This window comes from Strigops habroptila, chromosome 18 (assembly GCF_004027225.2).
Source record: "Strigops habroptila isolate Jane chromosome 18, bStrHab1.2.pri, whole genome shotgun sequence".
NCBI lineage: Eukaryota > Metazoa > Chordata > Aves > Psittaciformes > Psittacidae > Strigops > Strigops habroptila.
In genome coordinates this window covers 5,073,977-5,100,384 of record NC_044294.2, presented here as the reverse complement: position 1 = coordinate 5,100,384, position 26,408 = coordinate 5,073,977, and the positions used below count along the sequence as shown (strand labels likewise).

Below are 26,408 nucleotides of genomic sequence, written 5' to 3'. Positions count from 1 at the left end.
TTGGGAGTGAGGAGCAGGTAGGTTGGGTGCTTCTCAGTGTTGGTTTGCTGACAGAAGGTAAGAGATGCTGCCAGTGCACCTAGAGTGACCAGGGCAGAGAGATCCCAGCACCCCTGACATTGCCAGGGTACCCTTGAGTCCCATCCTTTATGATGCCTCTCCTGTAGCTCCCTGTTCATCTCTTCCCCTCTGATGGTGTTAGGTCCCCTCTTCTCTTCCACACTGGGCTTGATAGAGCTTTGCATGGAATGCAGGTCCCCAGAACCTAGACAGAAGTGTAGGCTCAGGAGCCCTATGTGGTGTTAGACTGATAACCCACTGATGCACAAAGCAGCAATGTTTGGTGACTCCTGACCCAGAAACCCAACTCAGATTAGCCATGCACTGTGGGCATCAGTCCCCCTGTTTTCCAGTAAATCCTGGTCAAACTAGTCAATCCTTTCCATTGCTGGAGACCTGATAGTTGAGCAACAAGCAGTGAGAGCTGGATTCTTTTCCCACCAGATGAGTTTGGTATAAATTACCTTGATGAGGACTTTATGCTTCCATTCACCAATGAATCATCTCAGAAAGGTGAAAAGACCTTGCACTGGAAGCCAGAAACAAGAGTACTTCGCTCCAGAGCCACAGACCCTGAGGATGTCACTGAAGAGAACCCAGGGACCATCCGGGCAGCAGATGAAGTGGAAGAGGAAGCCCCACACCACCTTCTCCACCATCAGAAAGGTAGAGGACCAGCAATTCCTTTACCCCATCAGTTTTAATTAGCTAAGTGGCACTTGCCCAGGGCTCTCACTGGCAAAAGAGGCTGGCTGGGGTTTTGCAGACTCCAGTAGTGAGAACATGAGGAATGTGAGAGGGTCCCCTCTTGGGTCAGTGGTTATTAGTGAAGCCTCATGTTGAACTTGGTTTGGGTGGACTGAGGGCTTATAGTGTGGCCAGGTTAAAAGGGCTCTTTGGAGAAGCAGCTCTCTGTACGAAGAAAGCCATTTACTCACTATGCAAGGTAGGAACAGGTTCTACCTACACATTATTTCGTTAAGGGTGAGGGAAGGAGCAGTGTCTCAATGCTCAGAGCAGGGTTTATACTGAGTAACTCAGTGTGCAGCCACATGTAAACACTGAAGTGCAAGAAAAGCTCATTCAAGCTGCAGGTAAGCTTCTACCTGTATCATTTTTAAGCAACATAAGGCAGGTTTAAATCCCAAACTTCTTATTTTCTGCAATCCTCTGCAAAATGATGCCCTCTCCCATTTCAGTTGTGACATGGAAACCCAGTGAACCCTCAGCATTTCAAATTCCAGTTTATCTTCTCGTTACTAGCAGAATGCAGAGAAGTCTGTGCTGGAGTGCAGCATTTCTTTCCATTTTATTATTTATTTTCTTTTTCTTTCTGAGTCTTCCAACATTTCTGAATTTATGAACTTAGGAAAACAGTTTTTTCCAACATGGTGATGCTTTAAAATATTGCCACATAAATAAAAAGTGAAAAAAGACCCTATTGTTGTGCTATATCTAGGAGGACCACACCAAATGAGGAATACAAAGGGGAAAGAGCAGGACTAGTACCATTCCAGATCTAGAAATAAAAGCTTGAAATACATAAAATGAAAGCAAAGATATTTCCATTGAAAACAGACAACTCTATGGGAAGATACCCACACTAGAAATGCAGGACAGTGTTAGGCTGTGGTTTGCTCCCATGCTTGGTTTTAAAGGCTTCATCAGTCTGAACCACATGGAGCTTTTGAAAGCAACATAGTAGGAACCAGGTTCCTTTGGAGGCTGGGCAGGCTCTGGGCTATCAGGAGTCTCAGTCTCTGATTTGCAGCTTGGCTGCAACGTTTTTCACCAACCTAAGGTCACCTGTGGAAGGAATTGAGACTCCTTTTTTAGGCCAGAGAGCAATCAAGGGTTAAGTCAGGGCTCTTGGTCTCCTGAGGAGAAGCACATCAGATTTTTCAGTTCTGGGAAGGTAAAACCCTGATGATCCAGGCCAGAAAAAGGCTGTTTTACTCTTTATCTGCACAATACTAGAATATCACTGATGTTACCAAATAATCATAGGTATAAACCTGTGAATAACTCACATGAGTTTTCGTGAATAGATGAGAATATCTCCAAAGGCTTATTGCTGCAGCAGAGCCTGCACACCAGTGGGGCTCAGGCTGGGACAGGCTGAGAGAGCTGGGCTTGTTCAGAGAAGACTCTGGGGAGACCTTAGAGCAGCTCCAGTGCCTAAAGGGGCTACAAGAAAGCTGGAGAGAGGCTTTGGGCAAGGGCCTGCAGGGACAGGACAAGGGGAATGGCTTTAACCTGCCAGAGGGGAGATTGAGATGAGCTCTGAGGCAGAAGCTCTTCCCTGGGAGGGTGCTGAGGCGCTGGCACAGGGTGCCCAGAGAAGCTGTGGCTGCCCCATCCCTGGCAGTGTTCAAGGCCAGGTTGGACACAGGGGCTTGGAGCAACCTGCTCTAGTGGAAGGTGTCCCTGCTCGTGGCAGGGGTTGGGACTGGATGAGCTTTCAGGTCCCTTCCACACAAACCATTCTATGATTTAATGATTTGAACAGGGATAGTGGAACTGCCTGAGGCTGACTGAAATGGTTATGTTGTGCCTGGAGGTGGTGGTGCTTGCTAGGAAGACCAGGGGCCTAGCAAAGGGGCTGTTGCAGAAGCAGGGCGTCTGCCTGGAAGGGAAAGCATTTTGCAGTATGAGCAAAGACAGATGATGGGCTGACTGGACCCTTTCCTGCCCAGGGAGCAGTGGGTGTCTCTGTACCCTCTCTGCTTCGATCTGTGGCAGTTCACAACCTGGTTTTGAGCAGCCCAGCTTTGGCTGCAGGGTTTGAGAGATGCAAATCCAGCCAGGATTCTTCTTTTAGCAAGCTCATTGTAGAGAAAATATTCCCAGGTTATTGATTTCAGTCAGAGATAGCAGAACATGTTGTATTAATCTTTTGCTGAGCATTCATCATTAACTCTGAATCTGTTTACACCAGCACAGCCTTCAGCAATTCCCCACATTCATGCCTGCGGTCTCCAGGGCACTTTTTGAATGAAACTTCCCCCTGTTTCACTTCCCTTTGTGCAATGAAACGAGCTGTTTGTTCAAATCAACAGCTTGTGCTGTTGTGGTCTGTTTGTTGCCCGTTGCGAACCAACAAAAGGGGGAGAATCAGCTGAGATAAAGCCAATCGATCAGCCTCTGATGTGCAAAGTGCATTTGGGATGAGGAAGAGTGATGCCAATTCATGGGCAAAGTGTATTTGGGATGATGAAAAGTGGTGCCAATTCGTTCTCCATACAGACCAGCAACACGAGGTGTGTTTGCCTGGACTATACACTGTTTGTAGCAGCAAGTTACAGAAAGTTGCATGAAAAGAACTAATGTATTTGTGAAATGTCAGCTCTCCTGGTGCAGCAGCAGATGAACTCTGCAGACCGTGGTACTTTGAAGTAGGGGGAGGTTAATCTTGATGTTTCTCCATCCTTCTCCACAGCTGCACATTCAGAGGGGTCCAAATGTGTGCCTACCTCCCCTGGCAGGAGCAGCCAGCCTCTGAGGGTGTATGAAGCTCAAGAATAGGTAATTGGTAAAATAACTTCAGGGAACTGGTCAAAAAATAGTTCCTGCCCAGAGTGATGCTCCCGAAAGCTTCTCCCTCCCTCTGTTTTCTGTTTCTCTGAAAGTTTTGGAGTGGGAGGAAAACACTTGAAATGTGACATTTCCAGGCAAATGCCTGTCCTGTAATCCGCAGGAAAGCAGGGTGAGGGATGCTGCTGGTGAGCAGCAGCTGGGGTGACTGGGGAAACTGGTGGCTGGGCTGTACATGCAAGTGAGGATGCTCAGTCTGCCCTGAGCAGGCTGTGGTTGGGTCACAAATGCAGCACTGCAGTGCTTTTCCTCCAGCCATCATGATAAAGCAGGTCAGGCCTGGACAGGGAGACTGTGGCAGCAGCACTGGGAATGAAATAAGCCAATTTCCCCACATGGAACAAAGAAAAACAACACAACAGTCCCCAAAACTCCATAACAATCCAAGCTGCTGTGTGGAATGAGCTCCAGTGTCACCCACCACTTCCCAGGACAGCAGGACCACTGCATCAGAGACCCCCAGGGCCCATCCAGGCTGGTTGCCTAAGGGAACAAGCTGGCAGTTAGTTGGGTCATGGTGGATGAACCAACAGGAACAAGTAGTCCCAGGGATGTTGGATACCAAAGGGCTTTTTTGTAGCTGAGGAGTTGTGTCACTGTATGAAATCATCCTGTGCAATTCTCACCAGCTGCATGTGAAGTAAGTTGCAAGCAGGTTTTGGGAGGTATGGTTTAAAGGTATCTGTGTGGCAAGTTAAATGCCTTAAATCCTTAAGAGTTTAGCACCAAAACATCACTCAGGCTCTTGGTGAACATGCCTGATGTCCTGCTAGGACAGAGCCCAGCAGATAAATGCTCTGGAACAGGAATATGTTGCTGTAGGGAAGTGGCACTAAGCTGGTTTACAGTTCCTTTGAGATATCACTAAATAATATCAGAGGGAAGGGGGATATAACTACTTTTAATGTGGGATAGCCAGGATTTGGAGCTTCTAGCCACATTCAGCATCAGTGACCCATAGATGAGGTCTCCCATGGTTTCCCTTTCCCTCTGCTGAGGGTCTGCATCCCCCGAGCACCTCACCTCTTGGCTGTGGCTCTCTTGGGCAAACCAGGCACCATGGTTTGGAAGAGCTTCTGGAACCGTTTTACCATGGAGCTGATACCATCCAGCAGCCCCCACAGCTTCCCCAGCCTGCAAACCCAAAATAAACAGTCTGAGTTTAATGACCACTCAATGCAGCCAGGGGGGGAGGGTGTTAATGGCAAATGCATGTTGTGATGCTCCTTTTCATACCCAAGCAACCCTACGGCGTTCCTGTTAGCCATATCCCCTCTCCCTGAGAGCTTGCCTTCAGGGAATACCAAACCCTCCTGTGGAGGAAGCGGATACTGCTACGCCTGTTTATGCAGTAGATGTGCCCGGGTCCATAGAAAAGGAGGGATTCACCATCAGCCCACACTGCCCCAGAGGCTGCCCCATGTGTTTCCAGCATCTGAAGGATGCTGCAGCCCATTGCACACTCCAATGCTAGGGATGCTGGATGCCTCGTGTTAATCCTGCATTGTGTCTCTGCAGCTATCTCACCACTGCTGAAGCTACGACCACTGGATTCTGCATCGCTTTCAGCTTCGATGCCTCTATGAAGATGTTCTTACCCCTTCCTGAAGAAAGCTGGCAGCCTGTATGGCTGTAAGAGGACCTTTGACAGTGGATCCTGAAGTCCAGAGAGCTGCTCCTTCCTCCACATACCCAAGCCTGTACCCATGGATGACAACACAGCAGTAAATAAAGACCAGGAATTAGAAATAACCAGCTAATTGCAGTAATTCCTCTTGTCCAGCAAGTCTTGCTGCAGCTCAGCCTGTACGTACTGAAGCCCAGGCTTGAATCCAGCTTGAGCTGCTCTTACAAAAAAGCCTTGCAAATACAGGAATATTTCCTATAATAACTAACTCAGTAACGTCTTTAAGGTAATACCGCTCCTCTCAAAGACTGCAGCAGCCCTCAGTGGCCCCAAAACCCGGGATGAGCACCCCAAATCTTCTACCTGGCAGGAAGCAAGGAGGTGGGCACTGTGCTTCCATTGTGCTTAGGCCAGTGCACGTCCTTTTGCATGGGGCAAAGTCGTTCTTCCCGCATGTGCTGGCAAAGTGGAAATTCCCATTGCAGTAGTTAAAGCCAAAGGCATCTATGGGACACAAAAGAAAGGGATGATGTTTGCATGTGTGTTGTGTGTCTAGGCCACCCTTCAGGCCCTGGATATCACTTACTGTTCCTGTACAGGAAAAGGGCAGTGTCCTGGTACCCTTGGGAGAAGATGTCATTCAAGACCTGCAAGGAGAAACACTTGAGGTCACTAAAGAGCTTTCCATCCAGGCACTGGCAGATTCTGTCCAACCATGGAGGGTTGGGGTGGCCCATGTGGAAGGCAGCAAGCACAGGTTGGCTTCCAATAACCAAAGCTCTACTCCTTTGAAGGTTGTCAAATCAGGGTGGACCCCATTCCAGGTTGGCCACCCACCAACAGTGTCCACTAAATAAATGCACTGCAAGAACAGTGGGTACTGCACCCTCCATGTGAGATCTGATTGATTAATGATGGAGATTGAGCTGAACCTTAAAGCTTGGGAAGGCAGGTCCAGCATCGATTTGTTTTAACCAAAACAAAGCAGGGAAGAAGAGCTGGTGGGCTTACCATGGTGCTGGGTGGAAAGAGAGCATAGCTAATCCTGCAGAGGTTTTCTATCGAGATCTGAATGCTGCCGTTGAAGATCTGGAAGCAGAAGAAGATGGCAGGACAATCCCTTGGGCAGATATCGAGCTCTCCTGTGAATGGGGACACGGTGATCACAGGTTCCTCCAAGCTGGAAACAGGCTGCAGACCAGTGAATCCTCCATCCACGTACCGCTGAGGGGGAAGAGCAGAAGAGGGTTTGCTCTGACGGTTGCTACAGGGTGTGTGTGAGGGCAGTGTCACTGAGAGGAAAGCAGGCAAAGGCAACAAATCGTGCCCACGAGCCTGTCCCAGCATGTCCTCTCTCTTCCCACCTGCAAAAGCATCTCTTCCTACCCCTTGCTCTTCACCTTGGCCTTTGCCAGCTCCTTCTGCTGCCCTGCCTATGGCACCCAGGTGGCTCCTCGACCAGATGTTGTGATCCACAGCAATTATTAGAAAAGAAATATGGTTATTTTCATTCACAAAGCTTTGCAAAGTTGTTTTGGGCAGTCATTGGCCAACGCAAACTGAATTTAGAGTGTCTTATAGATTTCAAGTCCTGAGCTCAAGCAGTCAGGCTCCTGCATTTAATAATTGCTCATTGGGTAAGGAAAATGTCCTTTGCTGTATTCCAAAAGGAATCTGAATTTACGACCCATCTCAGTGGGATCTGAGGTTTCAAGGATTGCAGCCCATCGAGTTAATCTCTTGTGAAATAATGAGAGGAGCCTCATGTAGCAGCGCTGCTGAGCTCTGGGTCCTGCAGACTCAATGGGCGAATCCTGCAGTCCTGGGCAAACTGGAGACCTGACCTGACAGCCAGGTGCATCCAAGGACTAAATAGACTCAATCAGTGCAGACCACCAAGAGTCAAGGTGCGATCCCAGCTCTATCCCAGCTGCAGAGGTGGTATCATGGTATCTTTTGCCCCTCTACTCTGCTCTCATGAGACCCCACTTGCAGCACTGGGTGCAGTTCTGGTGTCCTCAACATCTGAAGGACATGGAGCTGTTGGAGCAAGCAAGAGGAGGCCACAAGGATGAGCAGGGGCTGGAGCACTTCCCATATGAAGACAGGCTGAGAACATTGGGGCTGTTCAGCCTGGAGAGGAGAAGCTGCGTGGAGACCTCAGCAGCTTCCAGTGTCTGAAGGGGGCTACAAGGATGCTGGAGAGGAGACTCTTCATCAGGGACTGTAGTGATAGGACAAGGGGTGATGAGTTCAAACTGGAACAGGGGAAGTTCAGGTTAAATATAAGGCAGAAGCTCTTCCCTGTGAGGGTGCTGAGGCGCTGGCACAGAGTGCCCAGAGAAGCTGTGGCTGCCCCATCCCTGGCAGTGTTCAAGGCCAGGTCGGACACAGGGGCTTGGAGCAACCTGCTCTAGTGGAAGGTGTCCCTGCCCGTGGCAGGGGGTTGGAACTGGAGGAGCTTTAAGGTCCTTTCCAACTGCTTTGTGGTCCATCTGCACATGCTTCACCACCATGCTGCTGTGCTCCTCCTTCACTGAGGGTTATCAACGAGCTAGCCCAAATCTGTCGGCTTGGCTGCGATGTTCCAGAGAGTTTGAAAATGCAAAGGGCTGGGGGAGGATCCTCCCACGAGCTTCTAATATTTCAGCCATGCAAGTCTGCACCTGAGCGAGTGGAGTCATCTGCACTGCAGACAGATCCTGCCCCGGATAACTGGGTTGTGTGACAAAGTCCTGCATGTGGCCGTCTTCTTATGTCACTTTGGAGGTTTGCAAGGCAAGGTCCAGTCATCCAGGCTCTGTCCATAGGCAGAGCAGGAGAGGGCCCTCTGGGTGGCAATTCCAGCCAGCTATCGTCAGGATGGGGTGAAGAACAGGCTAGAAGGCTTTATTATACTCCATTAACTATGCAGCAGCCTAGGCTTATACATCTCTCTCTGCTCAAGCAAGTGTAAAGTTAAACCCAAGAATATACTGCTGGAACAATAAGTTTTATATGAAATAGCACTCACCACACCTCGGTAGGATGGAGGGATGAAGCCACAGTAGATGGGAAGAAAGCAGCTGCAGAGGAGAGCCTGGGGGACAAAGAGGGGTTGCAGAAGTAAATGGTCCTGTCAGAGTTCTCCTGGACAAAAGCTGTTGACATGATGCCTGCAAAACCAGGCTTGACCTGGCTGTCAGTGCCACCTGGACTTTGCACTTGACTGTGCCAAGAAGAAAGGTGTCAAGACAGGGAAAACATCTCCTTTCAATGAAATGGAAACACCTCTCTTGCGAAGGGCATAGCTCTTCAGTTTGTTATGTCTATATCTGCTAGCAATATTAGAGTTGTATAATTTATATATCACTGTCCAAAACTGCCCTTCAACAGTGGCAAGGTGAAGCTTTGGGGTCATTTTTCATGTTTGAGGGGTTTTGGACAATACCAAAACATCGTCCCAGTGCATTTTCATTCTGCTGGGATTTGTCCATGGTAAAGCCACTGCTGGGCTGCTCGTAACCATTTTCTACCAATCTCATGACCTGGGAACAAGCATCCTGTGCTCCTGGGTTGACCTAGGGGAGACATCAGAGGGTGAGCTCCCACATCTCCGTGGACATCCCCTACTGTCTCCCTGGGACAAGCAAGTCCATGACCTCATAGTCTGTCAGGAATTTACCCTGGGATTCTTTCCCTGGCAGCTGATTTACTGGCTAATCTGCTGCTTGTTTGGCAGCACAGACGCTTTGTCCAGTGTTTTCTCCCAGGGAAGTGCTGAGGCAAGGAGGAAAATCACTGCCAATGGGACTTTCCTGAGGAGAAACCTGTCCAGAAAGCTGAGAGGTCATGTTAACATTAACACAGCTCTGCAAAGAGTCATTAGCACTTCCTAGAGCTGGACAAAACAGCATCAGCTTTTTTGAGGCTGGAAATAAATCTGCTTTCTGGACCTAACAGCATATTCCACCCTCCCTCCAAGCCTCATGGAGCTCACTGTGGTGCGACCATGACACCCTGACACCTTCCCATCTTGGACGCAGTTAAAGTCATCAATGTTTGAGTACCTCCACCCCAAGCAATAGGTAGAGATCTTCCTACAGCACCCGAGGAAGGTCCCTTTACCTGAATGAGCTCCTCTTTCGAGCTGAACTCTGAGGCCATGACGTTTTGGCCATCCACCACCCGTGTGAGGGAGATGTGCAGCCGCCCCGAAGCCAGTTGGTAGGAGTTCTCTGGTAGCATCCTCTGCAGAACAGCCTTGATATTTGCCAGCAAGCTGCACTTAGGGGACAGGGGGCCCAGGATGGTTTCCCTGGCCTCCTTTGCCATGGCAAAGAAAAATTCCTTTAGGTCATCTAACACAGAGGTGGGAGGGAAAGATAGAGAGAAAGTCAGGATCTCTGCTGCCCAAATAGTTCTGGGTTTAATCTCATTTTTAACATTCCCCACAAATAAAGCCTTTTGCATGACCCCAGGATGATACTACTGCTACAGTGGGGGACATCGTGGAGAACAGAAAGGGGAGGATGTCCTCAGAGAGCAATGTATTGCTGAGACAGCCTCAGTGGTGAAATCCCATCTGCAACGGGTGGTTGCTCAAGAAGTGCCTGGCCAGGGATTAGGGAAAGGCTCCAGGGAGCCCCAGGAAGAGGTAGGTGCAGACACCGAGTTATCAGTTGCACAATACGTTCCTGCCTTCCACCTCCACGTGGCAGTGCCAGGGTCCACAGTGGACTTCACATGGGCAGCCGGGACAGCTCAAAGGTGAGGACAAGGGGGCACACCACTGGTGACCTCCCAGCCAGTGTTAATAGTCATTACATGTGTCTGCACATCCCAGAAGCTGGATTAAAGGAGCAGAGCTGCAGAGCCATGGCCAAGAGCTCAGGAGACACCAGGTTTTAAAGGCTGCGTGATGATGGGGGGAAGAGGGGTGCAGCAAAGCCTGTGGTCAGCTTGACCCTGGGGAGCTCGCTTGGTCCCTTTCCTGAAATGGGGAGCTCACTTGGGGGAACTGTAGTGATAGGACAGTGATGGGTTCAAACTAAAATAAGGGAAGTTCAGTTTACATCTTAGGCAGAAGCTCTTCCCTGTGAGGGTGCTGAGGCGCTGGCACAGGGTGCCCAGAGAAGCTGTGGCTGCCCCATCCCTGGCAGTGTTCAAGGCCAGGTTGGACACAGGGGCTTGGAGCAACCTGCTTTAGTGGAAGGTGTCCCTGCCTGTGGCAGGGGGTTGGAGCTGGAGGAGCTTTAAGGTCTCTTCCAACACAAACCAGTCTGGGATTCTATGAATACCCCACGCTGGGCAGTTAAACTCTTGCAGCAAAAATCTCATCTGGCTCCTCAGTGCTGCAAAGAGCCATTCTTGCACCTGGGTTGCCATGGCACAAAGCCATGGACTTTGTCTTTGTAGGGGCAAAGGTGTCCAGGCTGTCTCGTGAGATTGCTCTAAAAGCATGAGCAGACAGATTAGATGGAGTGTCCTGAAGTCAACTGGAGCAACACAGGTATTAAGAGGAGTTATAAACATTTGAGCGGATGTTCAGGCCATGTGGGGTGATGATTAGTGCATGGCCGGTTTACACGGGGTCATCAGGGTGCTGAAAGAGCCAGAGTCACGCCAGGCAGGTGATGCACCCGCCGGGCACTGCCTGGTGCTCTGTGTCCTGGAATTGGGGAAGAACCTGGGAAAACTGCCCCCAAGCTGATGGGCAGGAGGTGGGAGCTTGCCCCAGCTTTGGGGGCTTTGGCTCTGGAAAGGGCTTTGGCTCAGGGTGAGATAGAAGGACCCTGACACGTAATGCTGTGACCATCCCCACCTGCAGCAGCTTGTTGGTGACAAGCAGGAGGTGACCTGTGTGGTGGTAGAGGGCAGCCTGGTTTGGAAAGCTGAGAGCCCCTTACTTGGCTCACAGCAGGAGCTGGGTACACAACCACAGCCACCCCATGGGACACCCCATCAGGAGCCAAACATACCTTTAACCCTCTTTTCCCCTCAATCCTCTCAATGGGAATTTGACAGAGTTTGTGCCACACTCATTTTCCTTATTAGAAACCAAACCATAGCCATCACTAAATAAAAGTTCTTTTCTTCTGACGGCGAAGATGTTTTGGGCACAAGATCATCTCTGCACCTCCAAGTAGATGGTGCCCACCACCCCCAGTGAAGCAGACCCCCATTTGAGCACCAGTGCCCACAGCGAGAGCAGTTACCTAACTGATTTATACCTGGTGGAGACCCTAGCACCATCCAATTACACCAGGATGAGGAATCAGAGAGGAAAGCTTCGGGGCCTTTGCTCATTTGTAGATGAGTTCATCGCCATATATGCAGAAAGGTTCTTTTCTGCTTTGTCTAAATGTATTTGCCAAAGTTTTGATTTATTTGAGCTCCAGCAGAATGGTTCCAGCATCCAGCAGATGTTTCAGGAACTGTTTGTTTCCTCTCTGCTTCTTCCATCACCATTTGGACCCTAAGTTCCTGCTCCTCCTAAATGTCCCTGTTGCTTGAAGCGGGGCTTGGATCAGCTTTCGAAGACTTAAGTCTTGTGTACGTTTGTTTACACATGGACACTAATTAGAAATATTGGAGAATGTGATTATTAAAAGTGGATTAACTGCTCTGAATTAATTCTACACATAGAACTTATTGCTGGGGTGGGGGGGAGGGGGCTGTTTCCACATTGTCTGAAGAAGTTCAGAATAAAACCTCTTTTGCAGCAGCAAGAGAAACCTCAGCCCCAGGCTGGACTGAGGATTGCTGTTCCCTGGGCATGTCATAGAATCATAGAATCATGGAATGGTTTGTGTTGGAAGGGACCTTAAAGCTCATCCAGTTCCAACCTCTTGCCATGGGCAGGGACACCTTCCACTAGAGCAGGTTGCTCCAAGCCCCTGTGTCCAACCTGGCCTTGAACACTGCCAGGGATGGGGCAGCCACAGCTTCTCTGGGCACCCTGTGCCAGCGCCTCAGCACCCTCACAGGGAAGAGCTTCTGCCTAAGAGCTCATCTAATGTCCTGCTCATGAGCCCTGTGATGAGCTTTATCCCAGGAGAAAGGTGCTCAGCTGGAGGGAAACAGGAATCATGCCTCATCTTCCCTTGTGCTGGGAAGATTGAGTGGGATAACCCAAAGGAACATGCAAACAGGGCTGTCAGCTCTATAGATACCTGTGTGACTGCCACTTGTGTTCCTTTGTAGCTAAGGATGCCAAGGGACCTGACCCATAGGGGACACAGGGGCTTACATGGTTGCCCAGAGAAGCTGTGGCTGCCCCATCCCTGGCAGTGTTCAAGGCCAGGCTGGACACAGGGGCTTGGAGCAACCTGCTCTAGTGGAAGGTGTCCCTGCCCGTGGCAGGGGGTTGGAACTGGATGAGCTTTAAGGTCCCTTCCAAGCCAAACCAGTCTCGGATTCTATGATGTCCACCCACCACAGCCATGTGGACTTGTTTTGGAACACATCTCAGCACTCCCTAGACCTCATAGCAGAGGAAAAGATCTGCTCCTTCAGCAGGAGCAGGAAAATGAGGCAATAAAATACAGGTACATCCAGATTTACCCATGCAGTATCTGCCCGACCATCTGAGATAGATAACATTTAGACAGTAATTACCAGCTTCTTCAGCTTGCACCACCCAAAATTGCTCCAGGGTGGCTGCCAAAGTGGCAACATATGCAGGTTTCTTTTATGCCTTATGAGTTACATGAGTTCCACCAGTATCGTGTCCCCACTGGTGCTTTAAGGCTCCTCTATTTCTATTCTGAAATAGAACCCCCCACAATAAGGAAATCTGGACAGTAACTGTCTTACCAAGGCCGATGCCGCACACCACGGCCGCAGCGATGAGCGAGCCTGCAGATGATCCATAGACCTTGCAAGCGGATTTGAGGAGTTCTGGAGCCAGCTCCAGGAGGGACTGAACCACTCCAACCTGGTACAGGGCGAGAAAGCCACTGCCTGAAAAGGAGAGTGAGAAAGGGGTGCTCAAACCCCGGAGATCCTCCTCAGCCATCTCGAGATCCTGCTTGGTGTCTCGGCTTGTCCTTTTTCACCAGGTGAACCTCAAGCTGTCTTCTCTTCTGCTTCCTCCAGGCTCATCTCTGGCTGCACAGGAGACCGTAAGATGGATTTTCTACCTCCTTCTATGACAGCTCCCCAAGGCGTTTAGATCCACGAGCTATTTTAATTGCTGCCTGTGCTAAAAACAGACGTTTTCCCCTGATCAAAACAGCTCTTGTAATCCTTGGCCACGGCCAGATCATGTGCTCAGGGCTGAATCAAGGCTCCCTTCTTCTACCAAGAGATCTGAATTGCCCCAGGAGCCCTCCTGGAGATGGTCCCCGCATTCCCGTGCCCGTCACACTTGGAAACATCCATGTAAAATTGTCTCTTTGCTTTGTGCTTCCTTCCTCCAGGGTGTTTTCCTAAATAGGATTCTCCATCAATCCCGGCTTAGGTACAGCTCAGCACTGAGTGAGTAAAGGCTTGTATGAGACACCTAAAGCCAGCGGGTGTTACACAAGGGGTGGATGCAGGGTGTTGCGTCGGGTTAGGTTTGGAAATACTGCTTCAATTTGCTCTCTATTGGAAGGGTTTTGTCTTTGCCTGACCCTTGGATATTCTTTGCGAGTTAAAAACAAGGAGCTGGATTTGCTTTTCTCTTCCCCCTCAGCGCTCTGCTCGGTAAAGCCCCAGGAGGATGCACCATGTTCCCCAAATCTGGGGTTACTGAACCAAATTAAACTGCTTTTGGGCTGTCTTCATTGGCTGGGTAATAGTTGAAAAATAGGGAGAAATCCAGTAGATTTCTAGTGTCTTTTCAGCCTCAGCACCCTGATGCTGCTGCCAGCGAGCAGGATGCAAATTGCATTTTAAACAGATGTATTTACTAACTATTACTCAATATTATATTGCTTCTGATGTCCAAATCCATACAATGTGCACACTACACAGTGACAATTACATATGTTACCTTCAAGGCTGTGTATATATATACATGAGAGGGGCATGGGTACAATAACAGGCTGAAGGAGAGAGCTCTCATTGCCGATGTTGGTGCATGAGCATGGCCAGGACAGTACAAGAAAACAAAGGATGGTCCCAGCATCCTCATGCAACCTCTGCAATGCTGTTTCATCCCCATTTTCATTTTTCCTTGACCATCACTGGGTCCCCACCAGGAGATTTGTGTTTGCTGTGATACCTGGGTGCAGAGACCCCACCTCAGGCACAAAATGTCCCTGGGATGAAGTTTTTAGCCCCTCATTGGGTGACTCTCCCATGAGTTCCAGCCTTTCCAGTGGTCTCTGAGCTGTGATCTGTGTGATTTATGCCACTGTCTCCTCCAGCCCTTGGGAGAGCAAATTCCTTCATTTAAAGGACTTCCTTCCAGCACTGGCAAACATGAAGGGCAAAAGGTATCATCTCTCACTGCGAATGATCCCAATTGGAAGTGCAGGAGTGTTGGCGCACTGGGAGGAATTGTCTCCATGTTCTCTGTTCATTAACTCCACCAGTTATGTGCATCAGAATGCAGAGAATTCAGCAGGCACTGCATGGACTTGCACCTCCTTGGTCAAGCCCAGCCCCAGATGCCAAGCTTTGGGAAAGGTGTAAACAATCCCATAGGACCTACAGGAACACGTTCATGGGATCCCAGGCTGGTTTGGGTTAGAAGGGACCTTAAAGCTCATCCAGCTCCAATCCCCTGCCACAGGCAGGGACACCTTCCACTAGAGCAGGTTACTCCAAACCCCATCCAACCTGGCCCTGAACCTGGCATGTTCCTCCATCCAGGGCACAGCACTAGGACAGTTCCCTCATAGGAGCCGAACTTGCTACAAAATGTGGTGCTCCAGTAGCACATTGTGAGTGCAAACCCCAACCAAGCTGGGACGGGAGATGTTCTTACCCCACCCTCCTTTGGGCATCTGGTGATAGTTTCTTTCCTTGCCACTGCCATGAAGTAACGTATTAAATGAGATTTTCCATTCCCAGAGCTAGGTGATGAAGGATGATGTGGTGGCCACCAAAAAGCTGTTATCCCTGCAAGAAGACAAGTGGGGAGATGCATGGTGAATGCAAGAAGGTCCCCAACAAGGCGAAAGCCCAGCAGACAGTTAAGCCCTACACTGAGGCAGGGCCAGTCCTGGGAAGGGGCAGGGAGGCAAGGCAGGACAGACAAGAGGACAAGTATCCATGCACAGGGAAGGACAGGAGACAGGAGAGCAGCACCCCAAAAGCAGCAGCTCCGACCTGTGAGGATTTCACAGCATGCTCAGACACCCCTGGCTCCCTTTGGGACCTGGAAAGCCCAAGAGGAGCCATGTTTAGGGGACATACCTTGGGGCTCTTCAGCTGAGGGTGTGCACAGCCACATCACAGCACTGAATCATAGAATCATGGAATCAACCAGGTTGGAAAAGATCTTTAAGCTCATCAAGCCCAACCGTTCCCCAGCCCTGCCAAGGCCACCACTAACCCATGGCACTGAGGCCTCGGCTACACGGGGTGTGAACACTTGCAGGGACAGTGGCTCCAGCACTGCCCTGGGCAGCCTGTTCCAATGCCTGAGCACCCTCTGGGGAAGGAATTGTTCCTCATCTCCATCTAAACCTGCCCTGGTGCAGCTTGAGGCCGTTTCCTCTTGTCCCATCCCTTGTTCCTTGGGAGCAGAGACCAGCCCCCTCCTGGCTCCATCCTCCTGTCAGGCAGTTGCAGAGAGCAAGAAGGTCCCCCCTGAGCCTTCTCTTCTCCAGACTAAACCCCCCAGGTCCCTCAGCCGTTCCTCATCACACTTGTGCTCCAGGCCCTGCACCAGCTCCGGTGCCCTTCTCTGGCCCCGCTCCAGCACCTCAATGTCTCTCTTGCAGTGAGGGGCCCAGAACTGACACAGGATTCGAGGTGCAGCCTCACCAGTGCCCAGTGCAGGGGGACAATCCCTGCCCTGGCCCCGCTGCCACACTGGTGCTGGTACAGGCCAGGATGCTGGTGGCCTCTTGGCTGCCTGGGCACAAGCTGCTCAAGTTCAGCTCCATCAATGAGCACACAAATCACTCTGTCCTGTGATGAATTATGGCAGCTCCTCAAGGCAAGGATGGGGGCTACAAACTGCCCTGCACCCTCATGTGCTGCAGCATCCCAGGAGGCAGCATCCTCCCTGGCCCAGTGCCACACTCCCATGAGATGAAACCTTGTCATCATCCTCTCAGTGACACGGAATTGGGCATTAACTGGCTCATTAAAGGCTGGTTTCTAAACCACCCTCCCCCTCCCAGCACTTGGAAAAGCAGGATTAACAGGGACTAATGACACAAGATCCCAGAATCAGCCGGAGATGTTTTCAGGAGGCGACCGCCCAGCTCCTATTGGGCACCAGGCAGGCAGGGGACTGTGTGGGGTGTGACGCTGCATCTTTCCTGGGAGGATCAATGCCCAGATGGCCAGTGTCCGTGATTCCAGGGATTGTCGGGTGAGGAGATTGTCTTAGCAGTTTGAAGCCACAGCAGGGAAGGATGAAGGTAATACCAAGAGCTGGAAACCAATCAAAACCCTGGGGCTAATAATTTGCCCTTCTTTAATACCATCTTAATATCTTCAATGCCCACATTCTTAATTTTATGACCAAGACATTAAGCCAAGATGCTGGAGTCGCTCATGAGAAGGGACTGGGGCTCCCAGGTCCAACAGCCCTGGGGTGCTGCACTAACAGCAGCTCCTGAGCACATCCCACCAGGCTGAAGCAGCTTCCTGGCCTTGGGTTGGGTTGTTTGGGACCAGGAGCACGCTGTGCAAGAGACTGTGCAGGTTTTGTTCCTTGTTTCCTCAGCACCACTGACCTGATGGGTGGGAAAAGGTTCAGTGACCACAGAAGGAGGACATTTGGTTCAGCCCTGATATGAGCCGAAGAGCAGAAGGGAACGGCAGAGATGAGCTATTTTCCTCACTGGTGTTTTCCTGCATGCCAAAGGAAGATGATGTCCTCTGGGAAGTCATCAAGAAGACAAAACCCTTTTCTGCTCCATGCAAATCCCAACCCACACGTGGCACCGCATGACCTCAGATGCAAAACAAATAGGAGCATTGCATGATCCTCCTGCCAGGTCCCCACCACATTCCCAGCACCAGCCCCAGTCACAGCCCCAGCAGCGTCCCAGGCCCCGGGCAGGGGACCGGAATGTGGTGACGGTTGCAAACAGGCAAGAGCAGTTTCAGTTTCTCCTACAGTAGAAGTCTCCCAGTTTGGTTCCCAGCCAAAAGGAAACATGGTGCTGGTGCTGTGCTTGTTGCTGGCATCACTGGGCAGGACCCAGGAGTGGGATCTGATGGTTTTCACAGGCCTAATTATCCTGGGTTAGATTAGATGGAGCCTCTGCAACACGTCCCCTCTCCTTGGGGCTTTTCTGTGATTCAACTCTATCAAATGATTCCTTAAAGACTTTGCAAAGGGGGATGTTGATCTGTGTGAAGGGCTACTTCCTTCCTTTGAGGGGTCTGCTTCCCCATTTTGCTTTCCTTAGGGTTTTGAAAGGACTGAGAAGTTCAGATTCCCCAGAAGACGAAGCTCTGGGCAGCCACAGGCTGTCGCTGGTGGCCCACTTTGCACTGTCACTCCATGCACATGCTGAACCAGACCCACAGGTTGGTTCACCACCATCATCTCCTTCAACGCACTAGATCATCCCACCTCTTAGGCACTGCAAGCCACCAGATTTTGTCCCCTTCGCCCCAGCTTTGGTTGGGGTCCAACCCTGGCAAAGGAGATGCTTCAGCTGGTGCCACCACACTGAGCTTTTTCAATCCCCCCCAGCCCCGAGCTGCCTTAATCCATGGCCCTGCTTAGGGGTCTGGGCAGAGATTAGCTGGGAACGCTCCCAGAGATTAGGCTTTAGTCGCTTTGACATTTCACATCTTCTTAGACCTTGAAGGCGAGACACCAAGAGCCCTAAATCCCCTCGGTCCTGAAGGGAGCCGCAGCAAGGGCAGCTCCTGCGTCGCTCAAGAACAAGCTTTGAGCAGTTCTTGGTGTTACATCAAGCTGCTTTGGTGAATAAATCTCCTGCTGCTGGAAAGGGAATGGCTATAAATAGTAAAAAGTGGCAAGATCACACTGTATCTGCTGTAAGACTCCCTTTGTGCCACTGGAAGGAGCAGCTGTAGCAAAGTAAACATTATCCCATGTATAATGCCCACACACATCACCCATTAGACAAGCCCAGCTGTCATTTAGGGACCATTTTATTGGAGCTTTAGGGTTTCTTTCCTGAATGGAAGATGGGCTGAGAGCAGAAGCTACAAAAATTACGTTGTACATTCCCAGATACACATAGAAAAGCAGATAAATAAATACACATACACGGACACAGACACAAACCAACCATGAGGTTCAACACATGCACTTGGTGGGAGCTAAAATGCAAATACAGGGTGAAATTTGGCCTTTGCTTGGTTTACAGATTCTCTGCCCCCAGCCAGGTGGTGTTTAAGCATTTCATGCTGCTGTGGCTATCACTGGGCTTTTCCTTAGAAGCTTTTAAATCCACAGCTCTGGAAAATCACCCACATCCAGGTCACCAACAGGGACTGTGCCCTCCATCAGTAAATTCGCATCCTTCCCAGGCACCACCGGCTCTCCAGAGCAGCCCATGTCAGTCCGGGCTCTCACAGTTATCTCTGCTGAGCTCTTCTCTGTTCTGCTGAGACAGAAGGAAACACTTGTGAAGTCCCTTCCCAAACTGAGCTGGTGCTATTGGTCTGCTAGATGCATCTAGGAGGAAATTCTCCCTGTTGAAGCTGCAGTTACACCAGGTTGCAGCAATGCTGAGCACTGCAGGGCATCTCCTGGCTGCATCTTGCAATGCATCAAGCAAGCCCCCCAGTAAAAGCCAGCATGACCCAGGTCTGTCGGTCACCCTTAAAATTACACCTCTTGCCCTAACACTGTGCTGGAAGCTCAGCCCCAGACTCCATCCTCCTCCCTACCTGGAGAATTCTGCTGTAGGACAAGGGTGCAAAGGAATCCTCCAGGTAGCGGGTGCCGAAGCCCATGATCCTGTTCACTGCCTGGTTGCAGATGCCCGCCACCCTGGCAGTGAGGTGCACTGTGAAGGCAAACTGGATCTCTTCGGGGTTGACATCGGGTCTGCTGGTTGTCATTTCCTTACGGACATAGGCATCAGCCAGGTTCTTGAAGGAGCTGTAGGACATGTCTCTGAAGAACGTCTGTAGCCGTGCATCTTCCTTCACCTGGTTAAGAAGCAAGTGAATACACGTGAATAACTTGGTGTGTCATCCTGGTGTTGATGCCTTTGCTCCACGTTGCGATTGCAGTTGAGGGAGGACAGACAGACAGACACGATCACACCCAGTCAGGGAATTAGAAGATGCCATTTCCTTGACTTTACTGTTTCCCCGCACCAGGGAAATCAATGGTGTTGCTTTGCCCACATTGCCTCAACCCCTCCAGCTCAGCTCTCCTCTCACCTGCCTGTCCAGCTCATCTCCTGCACTCCGGAGCAGCGCGACGATTCTCCGGATGGCTTCATCTACGGAGAGAGATACCACATTATCTCCAGCCATTTCTCCAACCCTCACACCCAATGCTCTGTTTAGCCCCCAGGAAAAATCCCCTGAGCAATGTGTATCCACCTCCATCCCTCCAAAACCCATCTCAGCCTATTGCCAAGTGACTTTTTAACCTCAGCCAGCAAAAACACCCTCCTGCCTTCAAATTTCCCTCTCCCTAAATCAAGCCCTGATACTGAAAACCTCCCCCGAAGTATTCATATAGGTCATGTAAGCCCCAAGGTCAGGATTGAAGCAGGGTTTGGGTCCCATGCAGGCTCTGAAGATGAAGAGCTTCCAAGGGCAACACTCACCGACCCCATCGGTGCTGGCCAGCCGTGGCGGCTCCTCACATCCACATGCTCTGCTCCCCTGGCTCTCACTGCCCTGCACTATCAGCCCGATCTCTTCGGAGACTCGTGCGTAGTAACCATCAGGCTGGTCCTCGTCTGCTGCAAGAAAAACACAGGTTCAGAATCGAGGGTTATTTCTTTGCTGGCCATGGGTTGACAGGGAAAAGCAGCCGCAGCAGTGGCTGCATCCATGTGGTGCTCGTGCCCACCCTGGATCAGTGCATGGTACTGGCGAACAACGGGGCTGAGCTCTCTGAATCAAGTGGTTTCAACGTGCTCCAGATCCACCAGAGCTTTGCAGAAATCCTCTCGCTGCTTTCTGGCCAGGGAACGGCTGGGGTGAAGGTACTGGGTGTCCTGTACCCTTGTGCCAGCACCCTTCCCCATAGCAAATCAAAAGCAGCTTAACATTGGCCCTAGAGTGGCTTAAGATTTAACCCCAGGTCTCAAATACAGGTTTAAGCTAAACCACCATGTCAGAGGGGGGGAAACGTGCTCGAATGGCTACTGCCAAGCATCTGGCTTGGAGTAACTTGCTGCGTGCACAAGTTGGAGCAATGCTGTGTGCTCAAAGCACAGGCAGGTTAATCCGTTCCTGGCGTAGCAGGTTGAGATTGGAGTCCTCAGAACCTATCCCAAACCTTAGCAAGTGCCAGGAGGGTGATGCTTAGGTTAGAAACCAGCTCTAATACGCTATAGCTTTCCCAAAAGAAGCCCAACAGAGGTCCCATTGACAGTAGGGTTGGTTAAGGGTTTGGGTTAGGGGTAGTGGGGTCCTACCTGGTGTGGCTGGAGCCTGGACGTGCCGCAATGGAAGGCAACTGGGTCTCTTGGCCCTCGCCCCAGCTGCTGTCTCTCCCTTCTCCTCCTCCGTGTGCTTCTTGAAGGAGAAAACCTTCTTGAGGCCAGGTCTCCTCTTGGAGGCTCTGCCTGGCAATGGGGACGTGCTCGAGTGCTCTGCAGCTCTTTTTGCCCCTTCTGATTTAGAGCTGTGAGCAGCTTTGGCATCTTTCTCCTTTGTTTTTTGCCCCACGTTTTCCTTCTGGTCCTCGGGACTCTTCTTGAAGAGGAAATTTAGGACAGTTTTGAACCAGGTGCGTTGGGAAGAGTTTTTTGTGCTTTTCCTCTTGGGCTCTGGCTCCTCTTTAGAGACCTCCCCGGGAGATTTGCTGTCATCATCCAAAGCCTCATCCAGGTCCAGTGCTTTGGGTGCATCCTCCTGCTCCTTCTTGGGGCTGTGTTTGGCGCACGAATACTTGCAGAAGTCGCTTTTTGACCGCTGCAGCCCACTTGCCTTCCTCCCGCGCCCTCTGGCTCTCACCTGAAGTGGTTCCTTTGGGTTTTCACAGCAGCTCAGGGAACGCTTGACGTAGATCTCCAGCACTTTCTTGGCCCCTTGCCTGTCCAGCGAGAGGATCTTGCCTGATGGCTGCCTTGCCGCGTCCCACCGAGGCTTCTCCACAGCCGTAGCCTGCATGTTGCTGCAGAGAAGAACAATTGTTCAGCCTAATGGTTGCTTTCCCCAGGACACTGCGCAGCCAGGCTGGGCATGGTGGGAACCATCCCCAGGATGGACTGTTTAAGTTCCCAGTAAATGATCAACTCTTTTATAGCTATGGGAATGCTCCTTACGTAGGTGGCACGAGTGAGGTTTTATGACGGGCTGTAGGCACTGATGATAGAGGAAGTGAAACTGCAGGGAGGGGAGACGTGGGCATGTCTTAGTGAGAGAGCCTGGTTTGCTTGCGGTGGGTTTAATACAGCAAGGGTGGATTAAATAGAATCCAGATACTGCGGTACTCTGACTTCCCATATTATAATGAAAAATCACATACCAGGACAATATCTTCTTGGTGAATCACACAACCCAGATTTTTTACTATTTGCCCTTAAAGTATTGACTTTCCTCAATTTCTCTACATTCCCCAGCAAGGCTGGGTGTTCCCAGCTCGTGGAGAGGCCAAGGGCAACGTGGGCTCTTGCAAATATTACAAGTGTGATGAGGAACAGCTGAGGGACCTGGTGGGGCTCAGTCTGGAGAAGAGAAGGCTCAGGGGGGACCTTATCGCTCTCTGCAACTGCCTGACAGGAGGATGGAGCCAGGAGGGGGCTGGTCTCTGCTCCCAAGGAACAAGGGATGGGACAAGAGGAAACGGCCTCAAGCTGCACCAGGGGAGGTTTAGGTGGAGCTGAGGAACAATTCCTTCCCCAAAGGGTGCTCAGGCATTGGAACAGGCTGCCCAGGGCAGTGCTGGAGTCACTGACCCTGCAAGTGTTCACACACCGTGTAGACAGGGCCCTCAGTGCCATGGGTTGGTGGTGGCCTTGACAGTGCTGGGGAAGGGTTGGACTTGATCATCTTAAAGGTCTTTCCCAGCCTGACTCATTCCGTGATTCTATGAAATATCAGTCACTGTCAATACTGGCCGAGCACCTTGCGATGACACAGCCCCTCTGGGAGCTCTCCCAGGGCTGTGAGCAGAGCTCAGAACACCCGGCCCAGCCTTTCCCATTGCCCTTTTTCTCTGCATTTACAAACAAAACGAAGCTGCTATTGGCAAACCAGAGCTGTGTCTTGTGCTGGCTCTAATTCCAAACCCAATTTCACTCTTCAGAGAACCAGACCCAACCCAGACATTCTCCACCACTGAATAGTACAAGGGAAGACAACACCCAAATTTGGCACACTCAGCTGTACAAACCACCCTGGAGCCCGGCATCATAGATCATAGATCATAGAATGGTTTTGCTTGGAAAGGAGCTTAAGATCATCTAGTTCCAAACCTCCTGCCATGGGCAGGGACGCCTCACCTTGCAGCCTCTGCTCTCTCTGGATGAGCAGCATCACAATGCACAAGCACAGCCACCCACCCCAACTTGGCCTGATTTTGGATCAAGAAGACACATTTCCTTCATCCAAGCCAACACTAAAGCCACCCATCCACTGAACAAGAAATCATTCAACTAAATTTAATCACAGCAAAACAACCGCCCCCATCCTACTTGGACTGATTCCAGTACATTGGCCACATCAGTTTCTTTATTTGCTCTTTTGGTATTTACCTTTCCATCAGTATTTCTGCCCCTCTGGACATAGGTCAAGACAAGCTCCTCGGCCACGGGCACCAAGGGTTGCCAGGCTCTCCTGGGAGGTGTCTTTTTATACCTGGGGCTGGTGGCTGACGAAGTCCTATTTTTAGCAGCCATTCAGGTAGGAGAGCGGCCAACGCTTCCGCCTGGGATCCTGCTATCACCTCCCTCGTGGGTGTGAGTTTCGCTGGGGAGAAAACAATTTCCTTATGAGAAACAGCAGCAAAATAGCATAAAAATCACCTGTCACCTCGTGTAAGCGCTGGCCTCTGAAACCAGCTTCCTAAGCCATTGTGTTTGGTTTGGTTTAGTGGGGTTTTAATGGCTGTGATGCCATTTATGGAGGTTTCTGGATTATTTTTGCAAGGAGAAGCCGTATGTTTGTCAGATAAATGGGGTTTCAGTGCAGTGAGCAGAGTGCCCCACTTATACCCCAGGAGCTTCCAGGGAAGTGGATGTTGGGGGTTGTTATGGGACCACAGGTGCCCTGGGGCATGATGCTATCAGGTTGTTGTCCTGCACAGAGCATAGTGTCAAGGGAAGTGATTCTGCCCCTCTGCTCTGCCCTGGTGATACCCCCCTCTGCAGTCCTGCACCCAGCTCTGGAATCCTCAGCACAAGAAAGACATGGACCTGTTGGAGAGAGTCCAGTGGAGGGACACAAAAATGATCAAGGGCTGGAGCAGCTCTGCTCTGGAGCCAGGCTGAGAGAGCTGGGCTGGTCAGCCTGGAGAAGAGAAGGCTCCTTAAGGGGAGACCTTAGAGCAGACTTTCAGTATTTAAAAGGGGGCTATAAGAAAGCTGGGGAGAGACTTTTTAGCAAGACCTGTTGCAATGGGATGAGGAGTGATGGGTTTAAACTAAAAGAGGGAGATTCAGGCTGGATGTGAGGAAAAAATTCTTCCCTGTGAGGGTGCTGAGGCGCTGGCACAGGGTGCCCAGAGTCCTGTGAGAAATGTGGCTGTGACTGCCCCATCCCTGGCAGTGTTCAAGGCCAGGTTGGACACAGGGGCTTGGAGCAACCTGCTCTAGTGGAAGGTGTCCCTGCCCGTGGCAGAGGTTGGAACTGGATGAGCTTTAAGGTCCCTTCCAACACAAACCAGGCTGGGATTCTGTGATTCTATGACTGGACTGCAACACCTTTGAAACCCTTCCTGGGGTCCTTCAGGCAGCCCCATGCACCCACCCTAAAACATAAAACAGGACCCAGATCTGTTGCATCCCCATAGCTCCCATTCAGCCTTGCCCGGGGACAGAGCATCTCCCAGGGATGCACATCTCAACATCTGCCCCTGGGCCAAGCAAATCTTTACACCTTTCTTACACCACAGATCCATTTGGCCCCACAGCCACCCCCTTGCACCCCTGTGCCCCGTGTCCCACCATCCCCATTGCTATTTTGCCATCTGATGGCAATATGTTGCACTGCACCTTGCGGGGAAGGTACTGGATGCAGATGGAAATCCCCACGGCAGGATTTCCCCCTGAGCAGTGCTGCATTTCTCTTGTTTCCACCCGGGATGATGTGCTGCCCAGCTCCCTCCCGGATAAAAATGGTCTTTTCCTGATAATGGGCTCAGCATCCTATGGAAACTGTCCAGCACGACTTTTCTTTCCATTTCTACAAACTTCCTGTGCCATAATGTCCTATAATTGTGAGCAACCCAGTCCTTTCCCCTGCATTTCTCCTGAGCCTCCACTGATGAGTCAGAGCTTTGTATTGATCAGGAATTCCCTGGCCTTGTTTTTCAGCATCGCCATCTCCTCCTGCTGAATAATTAAACCATTAGGAGCTCCATGCTGCTAGCTCGCATATGAGCACGTCCTCCCATAAGCAGGTTGATTCCCGTTAGTGAGAAGCAGTTTCACAATCAATTTTGTTGGGTTTTTCCTCTGTAACACCCATAAAACGAAAAGCCAAATCCACTCTGGCGATGGGGCACAGTTTGGTCATCTCCAGTTTGGAGATCTTGCTACTGGAGAGCACCCAAGGCTGAGTCCAAACACTGTCCCTGCTCTTGGAGGACTTCTCATGATTAAACTGGGAATCGGTGTTGAATTTACCTCTTTGCAGTAGCATTTCTCGACACAGCCTGAATATGGGATCCCCAAAGTGACGCCAGGAAGAATCTTGACTTGAACTGTGATTCTGGATCTAGACCTTGATCTAAGTCTAGATCCCTTCTGGGGTTTGGGACATGCTCAACCCTAATGGGAGAGAAACACAAGCAAAAGATGTTTGCAAGAGCCCTGAGACAAAGCAAAAGCCCATTACCAGCACTGGGTGGGAGTGAGGAAGCAGGCTCAAAATGGGATCATGGGGAAGGAGTACACAATGTGAGATTGGTATCTTCAGGCCAGCAACGATGGAAAAGCAGAACTAAAAGAATGAGGAAGCAGGGGAAAAACAGCTTATTTACAGGAACTTGCTCCAAAAGATGGGAAAACCCAAGGGAGCGGCATTCCCTGCATGGAGCTGTGTGGGGTGGAGGGTTACAACAGGCTCAGGAGAAAGCAGGGGCCAGATCACCCAAATTTCTTGGGAACCAGACAGCCAGACCCCAGGCTGAGGTTAGGCATCAGGAAAAGCCTCCTCTGCAGGAGGGTGAGACAACCTCGAAAGGGTTTCCAGAGGGGTCACCATCCTTGGAGATCTACAAGATTTGGCTAGCCAAAGCCATGGCCAACCCAACTGCGTGCTGGAAGCAGTTTGTTTTCAGTGGACCAAAAAGGTCCCTTTGAGCCAGCACCAGCCACCTGGGCACAAAGATATGTGGAGTTTCAGGTGTGAACCACGATGGTGGTGTTGTGGCACCGACCATGTTTTGGACAGACAGCACAGCCAACACGTGGCCTCAGTGGAAACCTCCCAGCCCAGTTGTGCAGTTCCTCTGACCCAAGAAGGTGACAGGCACCAACCCCAAATCAGATTCTCTTTTCCTTCAGCCCTGGGACTGATTTTAGGTGCTTTCCTCGGTAGATGAGCCATGTGAGGCAGCAGCAGGCATGCATGAGCATGAATGTTGTCATTTCATAGAATAGCGGAATCACAGGATGGCCTGTGTTGGAAAGGACCTTAAAGCTCCTCCAGTTCCAACCCCCTGCCACGGGCAGGGACACCTTCCACTAGAGCA

At 50.8% G+C, this 26,408-nt stretch overlaps 2 protein-coding genes across 3 annotated transcripts; both read right to left on the bottom strand.

Annotated features, from left to right (window-relative positions):
• Positions 1-5,582: 5,582 nt before the first annotated feature.
• Positions 5,583-13,280, bottom strand: LOC115602465 (patatin-like phospholipase domain-containing protein 1). The gene is made up of 6 exons (XM_030473639.1): positions 13,079-13,280; positions 9,389-9,621; positions 8,295-8,360; positions 6,293-6,505; positions 5,868-5,928; positions 5,583-5,785 (listed from the first exon to the last, which is right to left on the bottom strand). Exons 1-6 carry the CDS (start codon positions 13,278-13,280, stop codon positions 5,583-5,585), a joined length of 978 nt encoding a protein of 325 aa, XP_030329499.1.
• A 5,207-nt stretch (positions 13,281-18,487) lies between these two features.
• Positions 18,488-23,496, bottom strand: LOC115602263. Of its 2 annotated transcripts, none has more exons than XM_030473211.1 (6): positions 23,248-23,496; positions 20,965-21,665; positions 20,146-20,283; positions 19,751-19,812; positions 19,250-19,513; positions 18,488-18,963 (listed from the first exon to the last, which is right to left on the bottom strand). In XM_030473211.1, the coding sequence occupies exons 1-6, from the start codon at positions 23,277-23,279 to the stop codon at positions 18,916-18,918; spliced, it is 1,245 nt and encodes a 414-aa protein (XP_030329071.1). In that variant the 5' UTR covers positions 23,280-23,496; the 3' UTR covers positions 18,488-18,915. The 2 variants fall into 2 exon arrangements, with proteins under 2 accessions (XP_030329071.1, XP_030329072.1); XM_030473212.1 differs by having other exon boundaries at positions 18,488-18,960.
• Between the last annotated feature and the right edge of the window lie 2,912 nt (positions 23,497-26,408).